This window comes from Phoca vitulina, unplaced genomic scaffold (assembly GCF_004348235.1).
Source record: "Phoca vitulina isolate PV1807 unplaced genomic scaffold, GSC_HSeal_1.0 scaffold1, whole genome shotgun sequence".
NCBI classification, from domain to species: Eukaryota; Metazoa; Chordata; class Mammalia; order Carnivora; family Phocidae; genus Phoca; species Phoca vitulina.
The window spans coordinates 90,733,233-90,756,716 of NW_022589704.1; the positions used below are offsets into that span (position 1 = coordinate 90,733,233).

At 38.4% G+C, this 23,484-nt stretch overlaps 1 protein-coding gene across 1 annotated transcript in view; it reads right to left on the reverse strand.

The window, feature by feature from the left end:
* Nucleotides 1-23,484, reverse strand: part of THSD7B (thrombospondin type 1 domain containing 7B) — an 870,666-nt gene that overhangs the window by 512,594 nt on the left and 334,588 nt on the right. Inside the window, exons 4-5 of the mRNA XM_032411208.1 lie at nucleotides 11,914-12,159; nucleotides 145-314 (exon numbers count right to left, since the gene is read on the reverse strand). Coding sequence (XP_032267099.1) covers nucleotides 145-314; nucleotides 11,914-12,159 — 416 coding nt within the window. The remainder of the gene's footprint in view (nucleotides 1-144; nucleotides 315-11,913; nucleotides 12,160-23,484) is intronic.

Here is a 23,484-nt window from a genome sequence, read left to right on the forward strand (position 1 = left end):
TGATCTGCAAATTCTCGACAAAACAAATATTAAATCTATGAGGGCTGAGGGTCCATAATATCAAGGAGAATATGAGGATATGGTGTTAGAGTTGATTTCCCTTCCAATCAGCAGCACCATCTGTCCCTGGAACTGGCTGCCTACCTTCCTTGGCCTTCTGTGCGGTGGATGCTGGGGTGCTCTGGGCACAGTATACGTCCCGGGTCTGGATCCCACCTCCACAAACGGGTCCCGTCACATGCCAGTGGGGGTCCTGCTGCTCGAGGAGAAGAGAGACTTGGCATTCTTTCCATTCAGAGGTCCTCCAGGAATACCTGGATTTATTTAAAAGAAATTTGATTTATTCAAAAGAAGAAGTAAGGAAAATATAAGATTCTAAAGAAAATGTAAGTCACGACATCAAATGTATGTAATAATCTCTTTTTCTAGGGCCAAATCTTCACCTATGGATAAAAAAGTCAATTGGCTTTGGGTACTAAATCCCTTTTATCTCCTAGGGAAAAAAAAATCCCAGTAGCCTCTCATGGTAGCAGTATGGGATGAGAGGAGTGAAGAAAGGAAATACGGATAAACACAGGGGTTGTGTCTCAGCCCTGAAGCCATAAGAGAGTGAAGAATCAGAGGAAGAAGATGGAAACCAGATGAGCCTATTCCATAGCAGCTGACCTTGTCATGGGGTATCACTTCACAGACTTCTGGATGACTATGTGAAAGTCAGCCTTTTGAAATTAGTGGAGTAGTAGTGTGTGAATGTGCGAAGTTGGGGATACATGGTTTTAAATGGATAGAGATGACCAACTTTTCAACCTCCTTGATATAGGAAAGTATTTCTATTTATTTGACCCCAATGGGATGAAGGCATACACATTAAAAATGAGTTAACAATGTGGCACTACATTTAACTGATGAGTTACTTTTTTATATATGCAGAAATATTGTTATTTAAACTGATTTAGGAATATATCTTCCTGGTTAAGATACATAGTAATAGACACACACACACACACACACACACACACACACAAGGACAGAAAACACAACAGAGTTTGTACACAGCTTGCTGAAAACAAAACAACCATAACAACACTGCACTCAGACCTGGAGAATATTTCAGACAGAATTTCCTTTTGGGGATTATTACAACATTCTTCAAGCCCACAGCATTAATAGAACCCTACAGCATTCACATAAATACCCATAGTCTCATTAACTTCTAGAAAAATAAACAAAACCTAAGAACATTCTCATAACTGCTGTCCCATTTCAGATTTGAGGAAAAATTCCTCACCTTTGCGACTGCTTAAAAGAAAAAAAAAAAAAGCAATAAAAATAAGTGCGTGTCACAAAAACCCTCGCCTTTCAGAAACTAGCGTAAAATTGAAATCAAGTCACAGACATCAAAATAAGAAAGCAAATCTCTAAGAAACCTAATAGTGATCAAACTCCTTCACAATGCATGGCATCACTCTAAAAAGCTTGAGAGCTGACAATCATAAGTCTTATGAAAATCCCATGGTAGGAAAAGGATTTGGACAATCCTGTGGGGTTTGTTGTGATACAACTGATCGCCCTCAGCTTCCCTACTTCATTTTCACGTGGTTCTCCAAGGCTGGAAGCTTAGTCAGTAGGCAGGACAAAACTTCGGAGTGTAGGTCCTGCTTAGGCAGGCAATACAGACAATAATCTGTTTCCAATTCCCGGGCGTGAGAGACCGAGAAAAGTTTGGTTCTTCCCAGAGGCAGGCCTTCTCCAGAGGTCAAGTTCTGAAGCCTTTTCTCCTCACTCAAAGTTCTCACCCTGTTCTCCGTGGTCACTCAAGCAAAAGGCTTATCCCTCATGTATCGGAGTCTCAGGGCAGGTGGCTCTGTATTCCAGGGCAAGGTGCAATGGGGTAAGGGTTTGTTGGGGGGGATGGTTACCAAGGGCTCACTTCAGACCCTCTTCCTCCACCGGTTGCCTAGCAGAAGAGCTCCCTGGCCATTAAGGAGGGGGTCAGATACAGCAACTGAGTAGGAAACTCCTATGATATGATTAGCAAATAAGGTAGGCAAAAAGGGGAACAGTGTGGTATAGACAACAGCCATGATTTTCAGCTCAATGGACCTATGCTCTGCCACTTACTAGGCACATGTGACCTTGGCCCAGTTCTGTTTTCTCATCTGTAAAATGGGTATAATAAAGCCACATGCTGAACACAGCACATAACAAATGTTCAATAAATGCTAATTCCCTTTCTGCTTATATCCTTCTACATGTACATTTGCTCCTTGCTCCCACAGAAAACACCACACACACACACACACACACACACACACACAGAGTAACGTTTTATGTATGAGGATTTCATTGATTTCATCAAGTCCTAATGTTAGAGATCCAGGAATACCATGGCCTAACTTCCAACAACCAAAATTCAGCAAAGAACATAAAAGAAACACAGAGTTCAGAATTACAGCAAGTCACAGCAATTTGTTTGCTTGTTTGAAAGGACTGGGCCAAGCTGTATAAATAGCTTTTTCAATTAATTTATTGTGACCCTAGAAGAATTAGTAATGGAAGAATTTTGGAAGTCATTAGGGAGAAAAATGAAAAGTTTAATGACTATGGTTTTATATAAAGTAACAAAAACCCTGTCGGTAGCTCATTAACCAACAACACTGAATTCTATTCACTGGCAAATGACAAATTCTCTGAAAAAATATAAAGCATTTATCACTACCTCAATTGTTTACCACCTCAGAGAAAACACCAGCCCAGCAAGCAGCAGAGGGAAAATGCTCACCAGGAAAGGACTTCTATATTCCTTTTTTAACTGCCTGTCTTTCACAGTCTTTCCTCAACCTCTTTATTTGTTTCAAAAGCATTACCTACGTTTAGTCAACAAATCACCCCACAACCATGAAACCTGAACATCCCGATCTCCCTCAACCTGGCAAAGTGTCTCCAGGGACTGACAGAATGAGGAATCAAAGGAGTCTTCTTGGCTAATGGTACTCACTTTCTCTTTTAGAAGCTGTGACAGCAATGGTCCTCCAGCCCCAGACACGTTGGCTGCCTGACTGCCTGGGACATTCTCTTCAACAGTGAAGTCCCTGTCAAAGACATTTTCCACCCTCTCTCTCCCAACTCTGCTGCCTTTTAACACACCCTCATTTTGTCCTTTGGTTAAGAAGGAAATATGGGAATTTCAAAGGCCAGAGTCCTACCTCCTGTGGGTACATGGCACTTTGAAATCCATTATGGAAATGCCTCAAGTGGGTTAAGAGAGCCATGGAATGAAAGACATTACTCAGTGCTCATCCTACAAATGTGTAGGATCCATTTGCTTTTTTCAAGTGTTCTGGCTGAACACAATAGCCAAGGGTTAATTTATTTGAGCTCCTAGAGTATCATGACACATCCTTCAAGTAATAATAACAATAACCAATAGCTTTTGCACGCCTACTCTGTGCTAGGTACTGCACTGACAAATTCAGGCATGTAACCTCATTAAATCTTCCCAACAACCCTATGAGGAAAGTATGCTTTCCCCTTTACAGATGGGATAAGTGGAATAAAAAAGAAATAATTCTTCCAAGATCATATAAGTAATTGGAGGAGCAAGGTTCAAAGTCAGATTTATCTGACTCTGAAGCACATCTTGTTAATGAAATGACAGATAGATTAAAATAGTGAATGGCAAACCAAAGAAACTTGATCAAAGGATATAGAAAATAAGTTCAGTTGGCAATAGGTAGCTACCTACCCAGCCATTACGAGGACAAGTAAATCTTGGACTTGGTCTGAGGAAATGAATTCTTAAATGAGACAGCCCAGGAATGGGGACAAGAACCCAAATATCAGGGCAATCATGTATTGTAACTGTGAAATTCAGTTTTTCTTCATTTACTTTCTAGAATCTGCCTTCCAAATCCTTCTCTCACACCTGAAACACAGTGCCCAATCTCTTCATATGTTCCCCATAATGTAAGTCTCCTCTTAGGAAATGGTCAATAAATGTATCCACATGATACATATTAAAAGTTAGGCATGCACTGGTCATGATGAGCACCGGGTGATGTATGGAATTGCTGAATCACTATATTGTGCACCTGAAACTAATATAATATCTGTTACCTATACTGGAATAAAATAAACTATAAAAAAAGTTAATATTAAAATGTTATCATTCTAAGAAGGTGCATGCAGCTTAAAGAAGAAACCAAGATTAAATCAAAGAAAAATTTCTAACGGTAGAAATACATATTCCCATTAAGAAATACAAGAGACAAATTCTGGACTAGGAAAAGCAATTCAAGGCCTCCAAATTCAATTGCCGAGATAACCAGCTTGTCTTCCAGACAGTGACATCTAATTCAAGGAATCCTGTACTCAAACTATTCTTCAAATGGAAGGGGGGAGGGCAGAAGGAGTAAGAAATGGATTCATTGTTGTGAAGCAATGAGTAGAGACATCCTAAATTAGCAAAGCCAAAATTAGAAAAGTGGGCACATTTAGTGACTATTTTTAAAATACCTCCATCCTACTAATGTGACATAAAGTGATTCTAATAGCAACAGGATGGCAGGCCCATCAGAGTTTTATAGCAACCTCTGCCCTTTAGAATGTATGCTTTATCACTTTCACAAGGCTTGGAATTGCTTACAAAGTGTGGATTTCTTTTCTCCTTCTAAAACTTGGATTTAAAGCAAAACAACATGGAATAGAATCTTAAGTGATTTAATGATGACAGATTGAAAGAATGATCGCATTCGTTAATGGTCATGTTTGACTAAGCACATATAGATTTGCAAACACTCTTGGAATTGAAACCCTAGTGTAAGGTATTCAAATCAAATGTCTGTATATTAAAAATCAGTGTATTGCAGCATGACTAATTTATGATAATGTCTGTTGTCCTTTTAAAGTTGTAAATGCATTAGGACAGAATTAACTTGTCATTTTTTGCTGAACAGATGACCAAAATAAAGGGAACAGATCACACTTTAGATATTTTATGCTCTAGTAATTTTTTATTGAATAGAGAGGGACTATTGATTATGGAAAGCTACTCTGAAGTGCAAAGCTCTTTGCCCTTCAGCAGATGGCTTCGCTAGCCAAACTCCACATATGTATTATTAATAGACTTCTATCACTATGCACAGCACTTAGCAGTACGTTAACTTTCTTACACTAACAGGGGAACGAATCTTCCATCCAAGAGGACTTAAAGTGGCACAATGGGGACTCATGAAACAATATGCACCAGTAAAAGACAGACTCAATAAAAAGGCATCAGTCTTCTTCTCTTGAAACAATTTATAGATTCTTTGAAACTATTGTTTCTTATCTAAAGCAGAGTCTCCTGAGGGCTCCAGGTCATGACTCCTTTACTCCTCAAGTCATTCAGGAAAGCTGCCTAATTAAAAGTTTAAAACCTTAAAAAAAAAACGATGCAACCTTAATGAATCCATTAATTCATTTCAAAAATCTACTGAGTTCCCATCATGTACAGGGTATTAGTGCTGTGGTAGATGATCAATGGGGGAAGATAAAGAAGACGTGGTAGGTGATAGGCATGCCGTTCTGTTCTGGAAGGCAAACTTTTACAAATTCAGACTGTGATCTCATCCCTCACCTTTTCTCAGGCTACTCTTATAACCTAATGAAAACAGAAACTTCTTATCTGGAAAACCAGACACACTGTTAGCAGAAGCAAGGCGGCCATTGGGGACCATGTCATATCATGCTTCATGTGTCCATCCCTGCCTTGGGTAGATGTTCTTATTTAATCTCCTTGATGATGCCAATTTCAGCTGCTCTTTATAAGAAATGACTTTGAATCCTTCACACATGTTATATAATAAGTATAATCATGGAAGAAAGTATCCTGAGCATAGTATTGCTCTGGAACTGCCCTGCATATGAGTGGTCATTCATTCATTCATTGTTTTCTGAACATTTACAATGAACCAGTCATGTTTATAAGTGCTACTCATTCTAGGAAAAAAGTAAATAAACAAAAAAGCCACATTCCTAGATATGGGATGATTTGTAAGAACATTATCAACTATTAAACACTCTTAAAGAATATGGTGAGCTGTGAATTGTGTAAGACTGTGGAATCACAGACCTGTACCTCTGAAACAAATAATACATTATATGTTAAAAAAAAAAAAAAGAAGAAGAAGATAGCAGGAAGGGAAAAATGAAGGGGGGGATATCGGAGGGGGAGACAAACCATGAGAGACTATGGACTCTTGAGAAACAAACTGAGGGTTCTAGAGGGGAGGGGGGTGGGGGGGATGGGTTAGCCCGGTGATGGGTATTAAAGAGGGCATGTACCTCATGGAGCACTGGGTGTTATACGCAAACAATGACGCATGGAACACTACATCAAAAACTAATGATGTAATGTATGGTGATTAACATAACATAATTTTAAAAAATTAAAAAAAAAATAAAGAAAGAATACGGTGATTGCGTTCTGGATGCTCTAGTTTTTAAAGAGTAATGTTACAGAGAGTCCCTGACTTATGGTAGCTCAACTTACAAATTTTTGACTTGTGATAGTGTGAAAGTGATACACATTCAGTAGAAACCATACTTTGAATTTTGAATTCTGATCTTTTTTCACCTAGCAATACATGGTCCAATAGTCTCGTGATGCTGGGCAGTGGCAGTAAGCCGCAGCTCCCAGTCAGCCATGAGATCACAAGGGTAAATTATAGATACACCTGCAACCATTCTGTATCCATACAACCATTCTGGTTTTCACTTTGAGTATAGTAGTCAACAAATTACAGGAGATATTCAATATTATTATAAAAGAGACTTTGTGTTAGATGATTTTGCCCAACTATAAGCTGATATGAGCATTCTAAGCACATTTAAGGTAGGCTAGGTGAAGCTACGATGCTTGGTAGGTTAGGTAGAGTAAATGCGTTTCGACTTAAAATCTTTTCAATTTCTCAAGAGGGAACTCCATCATAATTCAAAGAAGATCTTTTTACAAGATTCTTAAGATGCATGAACTAAGTGAACACAGACTGAAAGTTATCTGTTTCCTGAATTCTCCAGCAATTAGCACAGTGACAGGATGAAGCAGGTGTTGGACCAACAACTCTTCACAACACACCAACTCTGTTCCAGCACTTACACAGTTCCAACGGCCAAAGGAGGCCAATAACCAAGCCAAATGTTGCCTGCCATCCTTTTCCTTAGCTCTATCTCTGGCTTCAGTATCATCTATAAAGATCCATCAACAAATCCCCAGAGTTTTCTCAAGGAAAAAGAATTTTATCGAAAAAATCTAAAATTGGGTTTAATGCCTTAAAGAGATGTTAGGGACAAACAGGCTGGCCACAGGGGGTTGTTATAGAAACAAATCAAAGTAGGCTGCAGGAGACCCAGATACAATTCTCTGTATGAGTCTGCCCAGATAGATCATAATAAGGATAAATTCATACATACGAGAGACAAGGGGGGATGGATTATTAGAGCCCAGCTATTCAGTGCCAGACCCAAGAATTGAAACCATGGGCTTTTCTGTGCAGTTATATCACACAGGATATGTAATTATATCAACCACACAGCTTCTGCCTCCAGATCTTCTTAGGAGTTTTAATCTACATTGGTCACTGTCACCTTTTAATAGTGCTGTCTTATATTCGATTTCAAATTCTAAATGATCATTTAAGAGGCAAAACAGCCATTTTTGCATGAAAATTCTTGTTTCCTGGTGAAATGGTGGAAGTTGCTGGTGGGTCATCTGAGGTGTCACTTCCAAGAAAGATGTTGACATTTTCCAATATTCTTGTGTGTTACAGTGTCTTCAGCCAGAATGGACTCTCTAAGTCAACACAAGGGATCTGGAGGCACAGCTGTTCCAGCATCAGGTCATCCCTCAGTTATCTGACATTAAGCATTTAAAATGCTTTCCTTATACTATCTAGTAAACAGGGCCACCTTACTATTTATTGTCTGAGAATGCTTTTCACCATCCTCTGAGTTGAGATGTAGGATCTAATACTTCAGATGCTAATCAGGACATAAGAAAAGATACAAGTACCAAGGTAGTTTATAAAACACGTATCTTGCAATGTTTTGAGGTAGAGAATAACGTAGTGCCTAAGATCATGATGCCTAATGACAGGAGATAAACACACAAAGAGAAAAGGTGGCAAGTGACAAGCAGATGCATCCTGTCTCTCTCATTTCTATGCCCACCTCATAATATACAATGTGAGTGCTTAGTGTTATGTTGGAAGGGGACATAAATTTACAAGTACACTGTAATGCAGAATGAAGGGGTTTCTTGGAGTCTATACATGTCTTGGTTAAAAACATACTCTTGAAACAAACATAAGGCTGTACTATGCTAACTTCTTTATAGTTCTCTAATTTCCCATGGTAGCATAACATAGACTAGCTTCTGTCTCCTTTCAAGTTTACTTAAGCCATTTGCCCCAAGGAACTTCCGAAGAGTTCTGGTCTCAGGGAGCACTTCCAGAATGGGCTCCTCTTGGTGACCATTCCTTTCATGGGAACACACCTTAGGGACTGGCCCTCATAGTATTTAGAGCCAAAATGCCGACCAGTGGAGTCCAGCTGGTAAGAAGAGTAGCCCCAAAGCTATGCAACTAAAGAACTTTTTGAGGAATATTAATATGTAGGACCTAGGGTAATTTTCTAGCTCTTCCCTTTTCCTGGAATATTCTTCCCCTAGTTATCTGAAAGGCTACTTTCCTCACTTCTTTCAAGTTCCCCCACCACATCCTGCTTGTTCAAATGAGGCTTCTGTAATGACCCTGTTTAGGTCTGTAACTTGAGCTCACCCCACATCACAGCATCGCAGCAACCCTACTATAATGTTTTGTTGTTGTTGTTGTTTTTCCCCACAGCTCATGTATACAGTATATAGCTTATTTATTATATTTATTTGGTATACCTTCACTAAAATTTAAGCCCCATGAGGGGGAGAGGATTTTGACTATTTTGTTCTCTGAGGTATCACAAACATTAAACATAGTGCTTGGCACGGTCAATGTACATTTATTGAATGGATGAACACTTCTCTTATAGCACAGATGGTAGAAGGGTAAAAGCCAAACTGCATTCTGAGAGTTTAAAAAAACACTATGAAAAGTCACAGAAATGTACATTTTCCTGCTGGAGAGAAATACGGTGAATTAGATTGCTTAATGTATAGGAATTGCTCTTGAATTCTGGGAAAAGAGAAATGGGCATTTTTGTTGCCTAATAGATTTTTGCTTCCATTTTCCTTGTTCACAATGAATTTTAATCACCAATGTCACACTAGAAATAAAAGTTAGTACACAGTCTTTATGCTTTCCTATGGTAGAGGCCACAGCTCAGATTTCAGACAAATAAGAATGTCAGCCAATGTTAATCCTGTTGTTATTTATGCATTCTCCTGGAATCAGTCGCTAACACATCATTCTCCCTAGGAAACCCTGGTTGGTATTCAGTGAGTTTTCAAGGACTCCTATTTCCTACAAATTCACTATTTGAGACTGTTTTTTAAAAATGTCAAATTCAGTAACATTTCCAAACAGCAGAACTAGAGGGCCAGGTTCATTGCCAACAAAATTTGTCAGACCTATTTTCAGATGTTAAGGTTCAATCAAATGAAGATCAATAAAGAAATTCATCTTGGGCACATCTTGAATTATTAACCTTCCATATTATTTTGTTAGAAAACATGATACATATAAACAGACAACTATGCATATATATACCCTTTTCTGGGTATGTGTCTTTACTACGACTATCATGAAAGTAATGGAAAGAATATTGACTTTGAAGCCAAACAGACTTCAATTCAAATCTGAACACTACCAATTTGCATTACTTTTACCACAAAAGTGCCCCATTTTGATGATAAACTTATTGTTCTTCTAAATAATCTTTGTTAAATCTCTGACATAGTTATTGGCTAACAGTAGGTACTCAATAAAAGTAATAATCCATTATTTAACATATGTAGATGCAATTCAACCTTCTTCTGATCATCAGAGAGGAACTTCTCTGACTCCCAGGAGAATTGTAATAATTTTTAACAAAGAAAAGAGAAGAAAAAAATGGAGCAATGTCTATAAATCAACACCTGGAAGAGGTTACTAGCCATTCCATGAAAGGAATGAAGAAAAACGGGATCAATGTCAAGTTCATCATTAAACCCAGATTCTATTTCTGGAAGCCTAATATTGAGAACCCTTCTAAAGTATGCCTCCATAGAGAAAAAGATTTCACATTACCCAGAAGAAATAATTCCCTACCCCCATTAAATTACTACAGTATGCCTTCCAAGGAAAGGAGGGATTCTCCTTCTGGAGGAAATGAACACACCTGCAGACAGCAACAACAAGGGCTGCCATCTTTGTAGTGCCTCCTATGTGCTGAGCACTGAGACTGACATTTTACATACCTAGTCTGTATGTAGTCAATCCTCAACACAGGCAGCATAATTAGACACATTTTATTGAAGAGGGAAATGCTTTAGAGAGGTTGTATAGCTCGCCCCAAAACACACAATTAATAAATGATGGTGATGCAATTTGAATCCATGTCTCTCCAAACTCAAAAGGAACAAAAATCTCAGGCTTTATGTCATTTCCAGTCTCATTCTTTCCCTCAATATCAGTGCTTTTAAAGAATGGACACATCCTCAACACCACTAGCGAGAATTCTGTGAGATAAAGCTAATCTGTAAAGGATCATAAACTACACCTACCTCCTCTGCTTTTGAGGTATGAAGTGATATGAATCTAAGGGGTCATCTTGATAAAAAATGAACAATCAGTAGTTGAATCTGCAATGATTTCAATGGTGAAGTTGAAGAAGTGAGTGGCTAAGACTCTGACAACAGGAAATTACCTCTTTATTCTCCCACCCCTGCCCCACACCATATACACATTATTTCAGGTGTAAGGAATAGCTAAGCCAATCAACAATGCCTGTTGAATGTGACTAATCATTTGATTCATTTCTACAAGAAGCTATTTTTTTGCCTCATTTTACTTTTCACTGGGGAAGTAATTCTCAAATCTTACAAATTATAAGAAACTATAGAAAAGGTCTATCTAAAATAGCTACATATTTAACGGATAGAGTTCAGGGCAGCTGTCCAGCAGAAATTACCACAAATTTATTCCCAAAATACTTCTAAATAGCTAGCTAGCCCCAAATGACTTCTGTCATTATCAGACCAGGACTACCATAAGCCAACAATCCAGAGAAAAATACACTGGAGGCCTTCACTATACATACATACATACTACGCTATACATACAGCCAGGCAAAATATAACCAATATAAAAATATTAAAATATAGCTACTAATCTAAGTCAAGCCTTTTCCCAACATCCTCTGGCTCTTTAGGGACTCTATTAGAAGCAATGCCATTGGGTGGCAGGAACATTTAGAGACAGAACTGCATTCGAATCAAGGTGTTGCCACCCACTATCTATGTAACTTCAAAAACTATTTAATCTAAGCATCAATGGCCTCATTTGCAAAATGAAGATGCTATGAATAGCTTCTTAGGTTGTCATAAAATTTAGGTGTGACATGTCAGGTAACAATAACTAATGGTTATTGAGCATTTATCATGTGCCAAGAGCTGGATGAAGTGAGTACTGCTAGTAGATGAGTAAACTAAGAAACTAGACTTAAGTTACTTGCAGAAATTCGCAAATTCAGAAAGTCACAGAAATAGGATTAGAGCCCAGGTAATCAACAGAGCCCATGCTTTTAACCCACTGTGCTATACTGCTTAGTGTAGATCTCGATACTGAGGAAAGACTCAACAGTTATGAGTCACAGCTACTGTTATTATTGTTAAAATCCCTACCCCACATAAAACGAGATTATATAGAACACTGAATACTCATGCCAAAGAATATGCCATACCTGGGGCATGGCTGCAAGAGCTCTTCAACAATGCAGGCCTCTTTCTCGAGAAGTTCAGGGCATTCCTTTCCACCCCCAATAGCAACGTGCTTCACATTCCGGCTCCGGCTCCTAAATCCAGGTGAGAGACTTCCTGAACGACACGTCTTGGAGCAGGGGCTCCAGGAGGACCACTCAGTGGTTTCACAGGCTTTCGGCATGATGCAGGACTGGATAGTCAAAGGGAAGGAGTCTTGCATGCAAAGGCTGAAGGGACAGAAGTAAAAAAAAGTAGGGCATAGATTAAACAGATGCAACCAACATTATGAAGTGCCTGTTATGGAAAAGAAAACAAAACTGAAATTTGATATGAGCTTTCAAATAGGATTTTAAAAAAATGTTAGAAGCATCATGATAAAATAATGAAGAATATCCATTTTAAGATTGTATGTTCTATTTTATCTGAAACTGTAAAGTTATTTCACTCTAGCAAGACGCATAGGTAAAATGAGCCAACCATGAACTTTGTCTGAAGCATTATCAAAAATAACTGAGGCTGGGGGAGGAGGAGCAAGATGGCGGAAGAGTAGGAGACCTAAATTTCATCTGGTCCCAGGAATTCAGCTAGATAGGGATCAAACCATTCTGAACACCTACGAACTCAGCAGGAGATCGAAGAAAAGAATAGCAGCAACTCTGAACAGAAAAGCGACCACTTTCTGGAAGGTAGGACATGCGGAGAAGTGAATCCAAGGTGATATTTGGGAAGATAGATGGCGGGGGAGGGGGCCTCTGTCAGCTGCTACTGGCAAGTGACAAAGCAGCAGAGCACAAAATCGGAACTTTTGGGAGTTGGCTCCGCCACGCTGAGGGACGTCGCTCCAGTGGCTAAGCGGGGGGTGGAAACTTCGCTGGGAGAGTGTGGTCTCAGGACCCTTGGGGTCACAGAAAGACCGGGGGCCTGAGTGCGGCAGAGCTCCCAGGTATGGGGCAAGGAAGCCCGCTGCAGAGACGGAGCCAAGGAGTGGGCTCTCAGCTCGGGGTTGCCATAAACCATGATCCACGGCACAGTCGGGCCACTACTCTTCCAGCAGGGACCCAACAAGTGGCAGATCCGGGGAGACTCCCCTTCCTCTCCCGGGAGGAGCGGCGTGGGAGCGCACCGCAGGGATCTGCTAGGTTTGGAGACTCCACATGGGGCCGGGTGCCAGAGATAGAAATGCTCAGTCACAGGCCAGGTAAGCATGGAGTGCGGCTGGAGACCAGGGAGATGGGAGTGATTGACTGCTTTTCTCTAGGGGTGCACTGAGGAGTGGGGCCCTGAGTTCTCGGCTCCTCAGGGGCAGGGATTGGGAGGCCGCCATTTTCACTCTTGTTCTCCAAAGCTGGACTGAAAGCTTGCAGGGAACAAAAGCTCCCGAGAGCAAACACGAGCAGATAACTTAGCCCAGACCGGCAAGGGCAGGGCAATTCCGCCTCCGGCAAAGACATTTCAGAACCAGGGCAACAGGCACCCCCCCCCAGAAGATCAGCAAGAACAGCCAGCCAAGATCAAGTTTACCGATCAATGAGAAGGGCAGAACTCCAACACTAGGGGAATACTGCACATAGAATTCATGGCTTTTTCCCCCCTGATTCTTTAGTCTTTCAAAGTTTTTTTTTTAATTTTTTTTCTTTTTCTTTTTTTGAATTTTTTTTCCCTTTTTCAACCAACATCTTATCAATCCCTTTTTTAAAAAACATTTTTATTTTTCAGTTTTAGAGTCATATTTTATCATTTCATTGTACTTAACATTATTTTTTGTGTGTATATCTAAGTTGTTCTCTCTTTAAAATTTTGGGATACATTTTCTTCTAAAAGACCAAAATATACCCTAAATCTCTAGTGTATGGCTTTGTTCTACTCTCCTGCCTGATCACACTCTCTCCCTTTCTTTTTTTTTTTTTTAATTTCTCTTCTTGCTTTTTTAAACCAACTTCATATCTTATCAATTCCTTTTATAAAATCTTTTATAATTTTCATCTTTACATTTAGATTCTGTCCCTTCATCATATTTACCCTTATTTTTGTATATATATAAGTTTTTCTTTCTTTAAAATTTTGGGAGGCAGTTTCTTTTAACAGACCAAAATATGCCCAAAATCTAGTGTGTGGCACTAATCTATTCACTGCCGGATCATATTTCACCATATCCTTTTTTTTTTCTTTCTTTCTTTCCCTTTCTTTTCCCCCCGGTTGTGGGTCTCTTCTGATTTGTTTAGTATATACTTTTCTGGGGTTGTTGTTACCCTGTTAGCATTTTGTTCTCTCATTCATCTATTCTCCTCTGGACAAAATGACAAGATGGAAAAAATCACCTCAATAAAAGATCAAGAGGCAGTACCGACTGCCAGGGACCTAATCAATACGGACATTAGTAAGATGTTGGAACTAGAGTTAAGAATGACAATTATAAAGATACTAGCTGGGCTTTAAAAAAGAATGGAAGATATCAGAGAAACCCTTTCTGGAGAAAAAAAGAACTAAAGTCTAACCAAGTCAAAATCAAAATGGCTATTAATGAGGTGTAATCAAAAATGGAGGCTCTAAGTGCTAGAATAAATGAGGCAGAAGAGAGAATTAGTGATATAGAAGAACAAATGATGGAGAATAAAGAAGCTGAGAAAAAGAGAGATAAACAACTACTGGATCACGAGGGCAGAATTCGAGAGGTAAGTGATACCATAAGATGAAACAATATTAGAATAATTGGGATCCCAGAAGAAGAAGAAAGAGAGAGAGGGGCAGAAGGTATACTGGAGCAAATTATAGCAGAGAACTTCCCAAATTTGGGGAAGGAAACAGGCATCAAAATCCAGGAGGCACAGAGAACCCCCCTCAAAATCAATAAAAATAGGTCAACACCCCAACATCTAATAGTAAAACTAACAAGTCTCAGAGACAAAGAGAAAATCCTGAAAGCAGCTTGGGACAAGAGGTCTGAAACCTACTATGATAGAAATATTAGATTGGCAGCAGACCTATCCACAGAGACCTGGCAAGCCAGAAGGACTGGCATGATATATTCAGAGCACTAAATGAGAAAAATATGGAGCCAAGAATACTATATCCAGCCAGGCTGTCATAGAAAATAGAAGGAGAGATAAAAAGCTTCCAGGACAAACAAAAACTTAAAGAATTTGAAAACACCAAACCAGCCCTACAAGAAATATTGAAAAGGATCCTCTAAGCAAAGAGAGAGCCAAAGAGAGAGAAAGGAACACAGACAATATACAGTAACAGTCACCTTACAGGCAATACAATGGCACTAAATTCATATCTTTCAATAGTTACCCTGAATGTAAATGGGCTAAATGCCCCAATCAAAAGACACAGGGTATCAGACTGGATAAAAAAACAAGACCCATCGATATGCTGTCTGCAAGAGACTCATTTTAGACCCAAAGACGCCAATTGAAAGTGAGGGGGTGGAAAACCATTTACCATGCTAACGGACATCAAAAGAAAGCTGGGGTGGCAATCCTTATATCAGGCAAATTAGATTTTAAACCAAAGACTATGATAAGAGATGACGAAGGACACTATAGCTTAATTAAAGGGTCTAATCAAACAAGAAGATCTAACAATTGTAAATATCTATGCCCCTAACATGGGAGCACCCATTATATAAGCCAATTAATAACAAAACCAAAGAAACACATCAAAACAATACAATAATAGTAGGGGACTTTAACACTCCCCTCACTGAAATGGATAGATCATCTAAGCAAAAGATCAACAAGGAAATAAAGACTTTAAATGACACACTGGACCAAATGGATTTCACAGATATATTCAGAACATTCCATCCCAAAGCAACAGAATACACATTCTTCTCTAGTGCCCATGGAACATTCTCCAGAATAGATCACACATTCTAGGTCACAAATCAGGTCTCAACTGGTGCCAAAAGATTGGGATCACTCCCTGCATATTTTCAGACCACAATGCTTTGAAACTAGAACCCAATCACAAGAGGAAAGTTGGAAAGAATTCAAATACATGGAGGCTAAAGAGCATCCTACTAAAGAATGAAAGGGTCAACCAGGAAATTAAAGAAGAATTTAAAAAATTCATGGAAACCAATGAAAATGAAAACACAACTGTTCAAAATCTTTGGGATGCAGCAAAGGCAGTCCTAAGAGGAAAGTATATAGCAATACAAGACTTTCTCAAGAAACAAGAAAGGACTCAAATACACAACCTAACCCTACACCTAAAGGAGCTGGAGAAAGAACAGCAAATAAAGCCTAAACCCAGCAGGAGAAGAGAAATAATAAAGATCAGAGCAGAAATCAATAAAACAGAAACGAAAAGAACAGTAGAACAGATCAACCAAACTAGGAGCTGGTTCTTTGAAACAATTAAGAAGATTGATAAACCCCTGGCCAGACTTATCAAAAAGAAAAGAGAAAGGACCCAAAAATAAAATCATGAATGAAAGAGGAGAGATCACAACCAACACCAAAGAAATACAAACAATTATAAGAACATATTATGAGCAACTATATGCCAGCAAATTAGATAATCTGGAAGAAATGGATGCATTCCTAGAGATGTATCAACTACCAAAACTGATCCAGGAAGAAATAGAAAACCTGAAGAGACCCATAACTACTAAGGAAATTGAAGCAGTCATCAAAAGTCTCCCAACAAACAAGAGCCCAGGGCCTGACGGCTTCCCAGGGGAATTCTACCAAACATTTAAAGAAGAATTAATACCTATCCTTCTGAAACTGTTCCAAAAAATAGAAATGGAAGGAAAACTTCCAAACTCGTTTTATGAGGCCACCATTACCTTGATCCCCATACCAGACAAAGACCCCATCAAAAAGGAGAATTACAGACCAATATCCCTGATGAACATGGATGCAAAAATTCTCACCAAAATCCTAGCCTATAGGATCCAACAGTACATTAAAAGGATTATTCACCACGACCAAGTGGGATTTATTCCTGGGCTGCAAGGTTGGTTCAACATCCACAAATCAATCAATGTGATACAATACATAATCAAAGAAAGAACAAGAACCATATGATCCTCTCAATAAATGCAGAAAAAGCATTTGACAAAGTACAGCATCCTCTCCTGATCAAAACTCTTCAGAATGTAGGGATAGAGAGAACAGACTTCAATATCATAAAAGCCATCTATGAAAAACCCACAGCGAATATCATTCTCAATGGGGAAAAACTGAGAACTTTTCCCCTAAGGTCAGGAACGCGGCAGGGATGTCCACTATCAGCACTGCTATTCAACATAGTTCTAGAAGTCCTAGCCACAGCAGACAACAAAAAGAAATAAAAGGCATCCGAATCGGCAAAGAAGAAGTCAAACTCTCACTCTTTGCAGATGATATGATACTTTATGTGGAAAACCCAAAAGACTCCACCCCAAAAGTGCTAGAACTCATACAGGAATTCAGTAAAGTGGCAGGATATAGAATCAATGCACAGAAATCAGTGGCATTCCTCTACACCAACAACAAGACAGAAGAAAGAGAAATTAAAGAGTCGATCCCATTTACAATTGCACCCAAAACCATAAGATACCTAGGAATAAATCTAACCAAAGAGGCAAAGAATCTGCAGAAAACTATAAAATACTCATGAAAGAAATTGAGGAAGACAAAGAAATGAAAAATATTCCATGCTCATGGATTGGAAGAACAAATATTGTGAAGATGTCAATGCTACCTAGAGCAATCTACACATTTCATGAAATCCTTATCAAAATACCATCCACTTTTTTTAAAGAAATTGAACAAATAATCCTAAAATTTGTATGGAACCAGAAAAGACCCCGAATAGCCAGAGGAATGTTGAAAAAGAAAAACAAAGCTGGTGGCATCACAATCCCGGACTTCCAGCTCTATTACAAAGCTGTCATCATCAAGACAGTATGGTACTGGCACAAAAACAGACACAGAGATCAATGGAACAGAATAGAGAGCCCAGAAATGGACCCTCAACTCTATGGTCAACTAATCTTTGACAAAGCAGGAAAGAATGTCTAATGGATAAAAGACAGGCTCTTCAACAAATGGTAATGGGAAAATTGGACAGCCACATGCAGAAGAATGAAACTGGACCATTTCCTTACACCACACACAAAAATAGACTCAAAATGGAAGAAAGACCTAAATGTGAGACAGGAATCCAACAAAATCCTAGAGGAGAACACAGGAAGCAACCTCTCTGACCTCAGCCACAGCAACTTCTCCCTGGAAACATTGCAAAAGGCAAGGGAAGCAAGGGCAAAAATGAACTAGTGGGACTTCATCAAGATAAAAAGCTTTTGCAGAACAAAGGAAACAGTCAAAAAAAAAAAAAAAAAGACAACCAACAGAATGGGAGAAGATATTTGCAAATGACATACCAGATAAAGAGCTAGTATCCAAAATCTATAAAGAGCTTATCAAACTCAACACCCAAAGAACAAAGAATCCAATCAAGAAATGGGCAGAAGATAAGAACAGACATTTTTCCATAGAAGATATCCAGATGGCCACCAGACACATGAAAAACTGCTCAACATCACTCGGCATCAGGGAAATACAAATCAAAACCTCAATGAGATACCACCTCACACCCATCAGAATGGATAAAATTAACAAGTCAGGAAACGGCAAATGTTGGTGAGGATGCAGAGAAAGGGGAACCCTCCTACACTGTTGGTGGGAATGCAAGCTGGTGCAGCCACTCTGGAAAACAGTATGGAGGTTCCTCAAAAAGTTGAAAATAGAGCTACCCTATGACCCAGCAATTGCACTTCTAGGTATTTACTCCAAAGATACAAATGTAGAGATCCGAACAGCTATGACCACCCCAATGTTTATAGCAGCAATGTCCACCATAGCCAAACTATGGAAAGAGCCAAGATGTCCATCAACAGATGAATGGATAAAGAAGATGTAGTATATATATACAATGGAATATTATGCAGCCATCAAAAAAAAAAAAAAAAACCGAAATCTTGCCATTTGCAAGGAGGTGGATAGAACTAGAGGGTAATTTGCTCAGCGAAATAAGTCAATCAGAGAAAGACAAGTATCATATGACCTCACTGATATGAGGAATTCTTAATCTCAGGAAACAAACTGAGGGTTGCTGGAGTGGTGGGGGGTGGGAGGGATGGGGTGGCTGGGTGATAGACATTGGGGAGGGTATGTGCTATGGTGAGCGCTATGAATTGTGTAAGACTGATGAATCACAGACCTGTACCTCTGAAACAAATAATACATTATATGTTAAAAAAAAAAAAAGGAAATAGTAGGAAGGGGAAAATGAAGGGGGGAAAATCAGAGGGAGAGATTACCATGAGAGACTATGGACTCTGAGAAACAAACTGAGGGTTCTAGAGGGAGAGGGGTGAGGGGATGGGTTAGCCCGGTGATGGGTATTAAAGAGGGCACGTACTGCATGGAGCACTTGGTGTTATACGCAAACAATGAATCACGGAATGCTACATCAAAAACTAATGATGTAATGTATGGTGATTAACATAACATAATAGTATAAAATTAAAAAAAAACAAAAAAAAACGAGGCTCTTCTACTGTGCTTTCACCTCTGATATAACCTGGAGTTGCCATTTGTTGACTGGTTCCCAGGTGTCACACACTGTGCTGCATCTCACAGGTACTTTCTCACAACAATTTCATGAGTTTATGTATTATTATCTCCATCTGTAGAAAATAGACTCAGGAAGGCTAAATCAGTTGTCTAAGGTCAAACAAAGGTACAGGTAAGCTGGAGAGTATTAATCTATCCATTCTTTTACATATGGGCTATGAAAAAATAAACAAATGTGGTATTGTGTTTCCCCCACACTGCTAGGCTCTGAGCATCAATTTCCTCATTTGCAAAATTCAAGTGCTATCAAATACTAACCATCTAATTGGGAAACAGATAAATAAATAAAAAGACAGGATAATGGGATAATGTGATGAATTCAACATAAAAGCATTTATAATGATGAGGAGAAAAGTTGATGAGGCAGTGATGGACCACCTAGGAAGGCTTGGGGGATGGGCGGGGCTGGCTGGGAGGTTCTAAGAATGCAGGACATTAGAGCTGCATTTCTTTTAAAGATTAATGGGAACTTCTCAGGTATAGAAAGAAGACTACTTTAGGTCAATGAAATAGCACATTTAAAGCCTTGATATAAAACTTTGTGAGGATGGAAACCAGTGGTTTGCCAGCGCTGGATGTACTGTTTCACAAGAACTAACTATTAAATTTTCAGGAATTTTGCAAGCTAGCTGACTTCATGCAGGTAACTTAAAATTGGCCATGGTAGAAGTATTTACACAACAGAAATAAACAAATCCTACAAATCAAGCCCCACCCCCACCCGCACCCTACCCTAATGCCCAACCTCAAGAACTAGGGGTTAAACATTTATAAGCACACCAAAGCGGGTAAGTAAAAGCCAACTTGTCAACTGTCAAAAATCTGTCCATTTATAAAGCAAAAAGTTCAAAAAGGAAAGTGGATAAATATTAGGTATGTGGGTTCTTCAAAAGTATTTCTGGAAAGGCTTCATATCATGGTCTAAGAAATTCAGGTTTGATTGAGCATTAAATAACTTTAAGTGGAGGAAAATTAGTTAGACTCCTATAGAAGATAGTATTTCACATATTAATTGGCATTCTTTTTTTCCCCACTTTTTTTTGTTATCCATTTTCTTATTCTATCAAAGGCATCCATTACCTTGGAAAGAAAAGGATGATTTTGACAAGAATATAAGTCAACATATGTTTAAATACTGACTTCCAAAAGTGGCCTGTGAAAACTGGTAAAGTAATGAGCTATAGTCAGGCTTTGGTAATAGTTCCTCTGCATGTGTTTAAAAAGACAGAAGTATTAAAATGATTCCATGTTTCTGATATACAAAAATATGTTGATAAGGGAGTCACCAACAGAGAAATGGATTATAGAAGGTGATGTGCAGGGCAGAATAAAACATGCTCAAATTTATGTAAATTATAGTGAGATTTCCATATTGATATCCTTCATGAAGCCACATAGAGTTCGTGTGTCTTTCAGAAGTCACAATAACATAAGATGAACCTTTGGTTGTATATATATGTATATATATGTATGTATATGTGTGTGTGTATATATATGTGGATATTTATATATATGTGGATATTTATATATATGTGGATATTTTTATATATATACATAGCTATTCAGATCATATTACTCCCTTCAGAGTAAAAAAGGCAATATATACCTCATTACCATTACTCACTCCAATATAACATTTTGGGAGCTTCAGGTTAAGACACAGTAGGAAGAACCTCTCTTGAAAATGACCCACCTATGTCAGAATGTACTATCTCTGGGCATGGTGGAGGTAGGGCGAGAGGACCATCTCTTTTGGTGTATAAACAACAGAAACCTGTTGATCAAGAAGTTTCTATGTTTTCTGTGTTTTCACTCTCCAGGAATTGTATTGGCTTCCAAATTCATACACTGAAGTACTGTCAGGACGTCAGAATATGTGCATATTTGAAGAGTCTTTAGAGAAGTAATTAAGTTAAAATGAGCTCACCAGGATGGGCCCTAATCCAGTATGAATGGTCTCCTTCTAAGAAGAGCTTAGGCCACAGGACACACAGAAAGACTGTGTGAAGACAGACAGAGAAGACAGCTGTCTACAAGCCAAGCAGAGAGGCCTCAGAAGAAACCAACCTAACACACCTGATCTCGGATTTTCCAGACTCCAGAACAGTGAGAAAATTAACTTTGCCTTAACTGTTAAGGCAGTCGTAGCACCATGATACGAAATTTAATGGAGTTTTTCAATTTGTGTGTTTTTAGGGAAAAAAAGGCTCAATTTCCAAGATAGATTTTCCTCTCCCTTTAAAAAGAAGGTCCCACATTATGCAGTTCTCTGTCTACAGCTGAAGTGGTGGTTTGCTTCTTCCCATTTACCAGCTTTCACTCTCTGTTGCTCATCTTCCCCAAAATGACTTTTCCTACTGGCTCAGTAGAATGGATAACGAGACTTGCCAAGAATTGCAGGGATTAATCAGGGACTTTTACATTTTTGAAAAGGGCTCCTAATTTTTGGAATTAGGAAGAGCATATGTTCCATTAATCATATAGTCGCTTATTTTTAATGTTATTTTCACTAACGTACCTTCTTGGTTAAAAAAAAAACTAAATAAACTAAAGCCCATAACAAATATTATTGTCTACACACAGAAATGGGAATCAGTCCTTTCATAGAAGGTGGTGTGTCTTTTTAATAAAACAGACATATACTGTGGATTTGTCTTTTTTAAAAAAAGATGCTATGGTAATTATACCTCCTTGACATTTACAGAACATGTTGTCATTAGTAAATTACTTCACAAGTATTCACTGTAAAGGAAATCATTGAAACAGAAAATTACTCTAGTAATTCTTACTTCCTCTGGAAATGTAGGGAAATCTCTTTATTTAGAAAACAATCGGAGGGGGAGACAAACCATGAGAGACTATGGACTCTGAAAAACAAACTGAGGGTTCTAGAGGGGTGTGGGGTGGGGGGATGGTTAAGCCTGGTGATGGGTATTAAAGAGGGCACGTGCTGAATGGAGCACTGGGTGTTATACGCAAACAATGAATCATGGAACACTACATCAAAAACTAATGATGTAATGTATGGTGACTAACATAATAAAAAAAAAGAAAAAAAAAGAAAACAAGGAAAGAAACTCCTATGAGGTAAAACTCAACAGAAAAGTATCTTCCCTTCATCAACACTTCAGTTACTACTTTAAAATAATATTAAATATCTTAAACATTCAGAAAAGTAGAGTAATATAATGCATACTCCTAGACTTTACTAGCAAAGGTTAACATTTATGTCAGATTCTGTAAAATAAATAAAAAATTACAAATTCAGGTAAAGTCCCATCTCCACTGTAATCCCATCTCTAGCTCCCTTCTCCAGACATAGCCACTATACTGAAATTGATTTTTATTATTCCCTACAATGTTTTTATAGTTTAACTAAATATGTATATGTTCATAAATATCTACAGCATTCATTGTCTTGCATGTTTTTAAAAGTTTTACTTAAATGTTTTATTAAACATATTACTTCTGGAAATTACTTTCCTCACTTAATATTATGACTTCTAGATCTATCCATGTTGATAAATACAGATAGTGTGCATTGATTTTTATTAGTAATATTCCAATATGAGTACTTAGCAATTCATTTATTCATTTTCCCATTAGTGCACCTTTTGGTTGTGTTTAATTTCTTGCAAATCCACAGGATTATGTATTGAACCTCTTTTTATAGGTCTCTGTACTACACATGTGTAAAATATTTTCTTTAGTATATTTGCCCTGAGTTGGGCTATAAATAGTCATATAATCAAATGTACTAGGTATTGTGAGATTTTTCCTTTCTTACATGTTCAAAAAGGTATTATCAGACTTTGTTTTTTGTTTTTTTTTTTTCTCATATTAGGAAAGTACATTTGTTTTTTGAGCTGACCATTGAGTTTTATTTTCATCTCACATTCAAAATGACTATTCAGACAT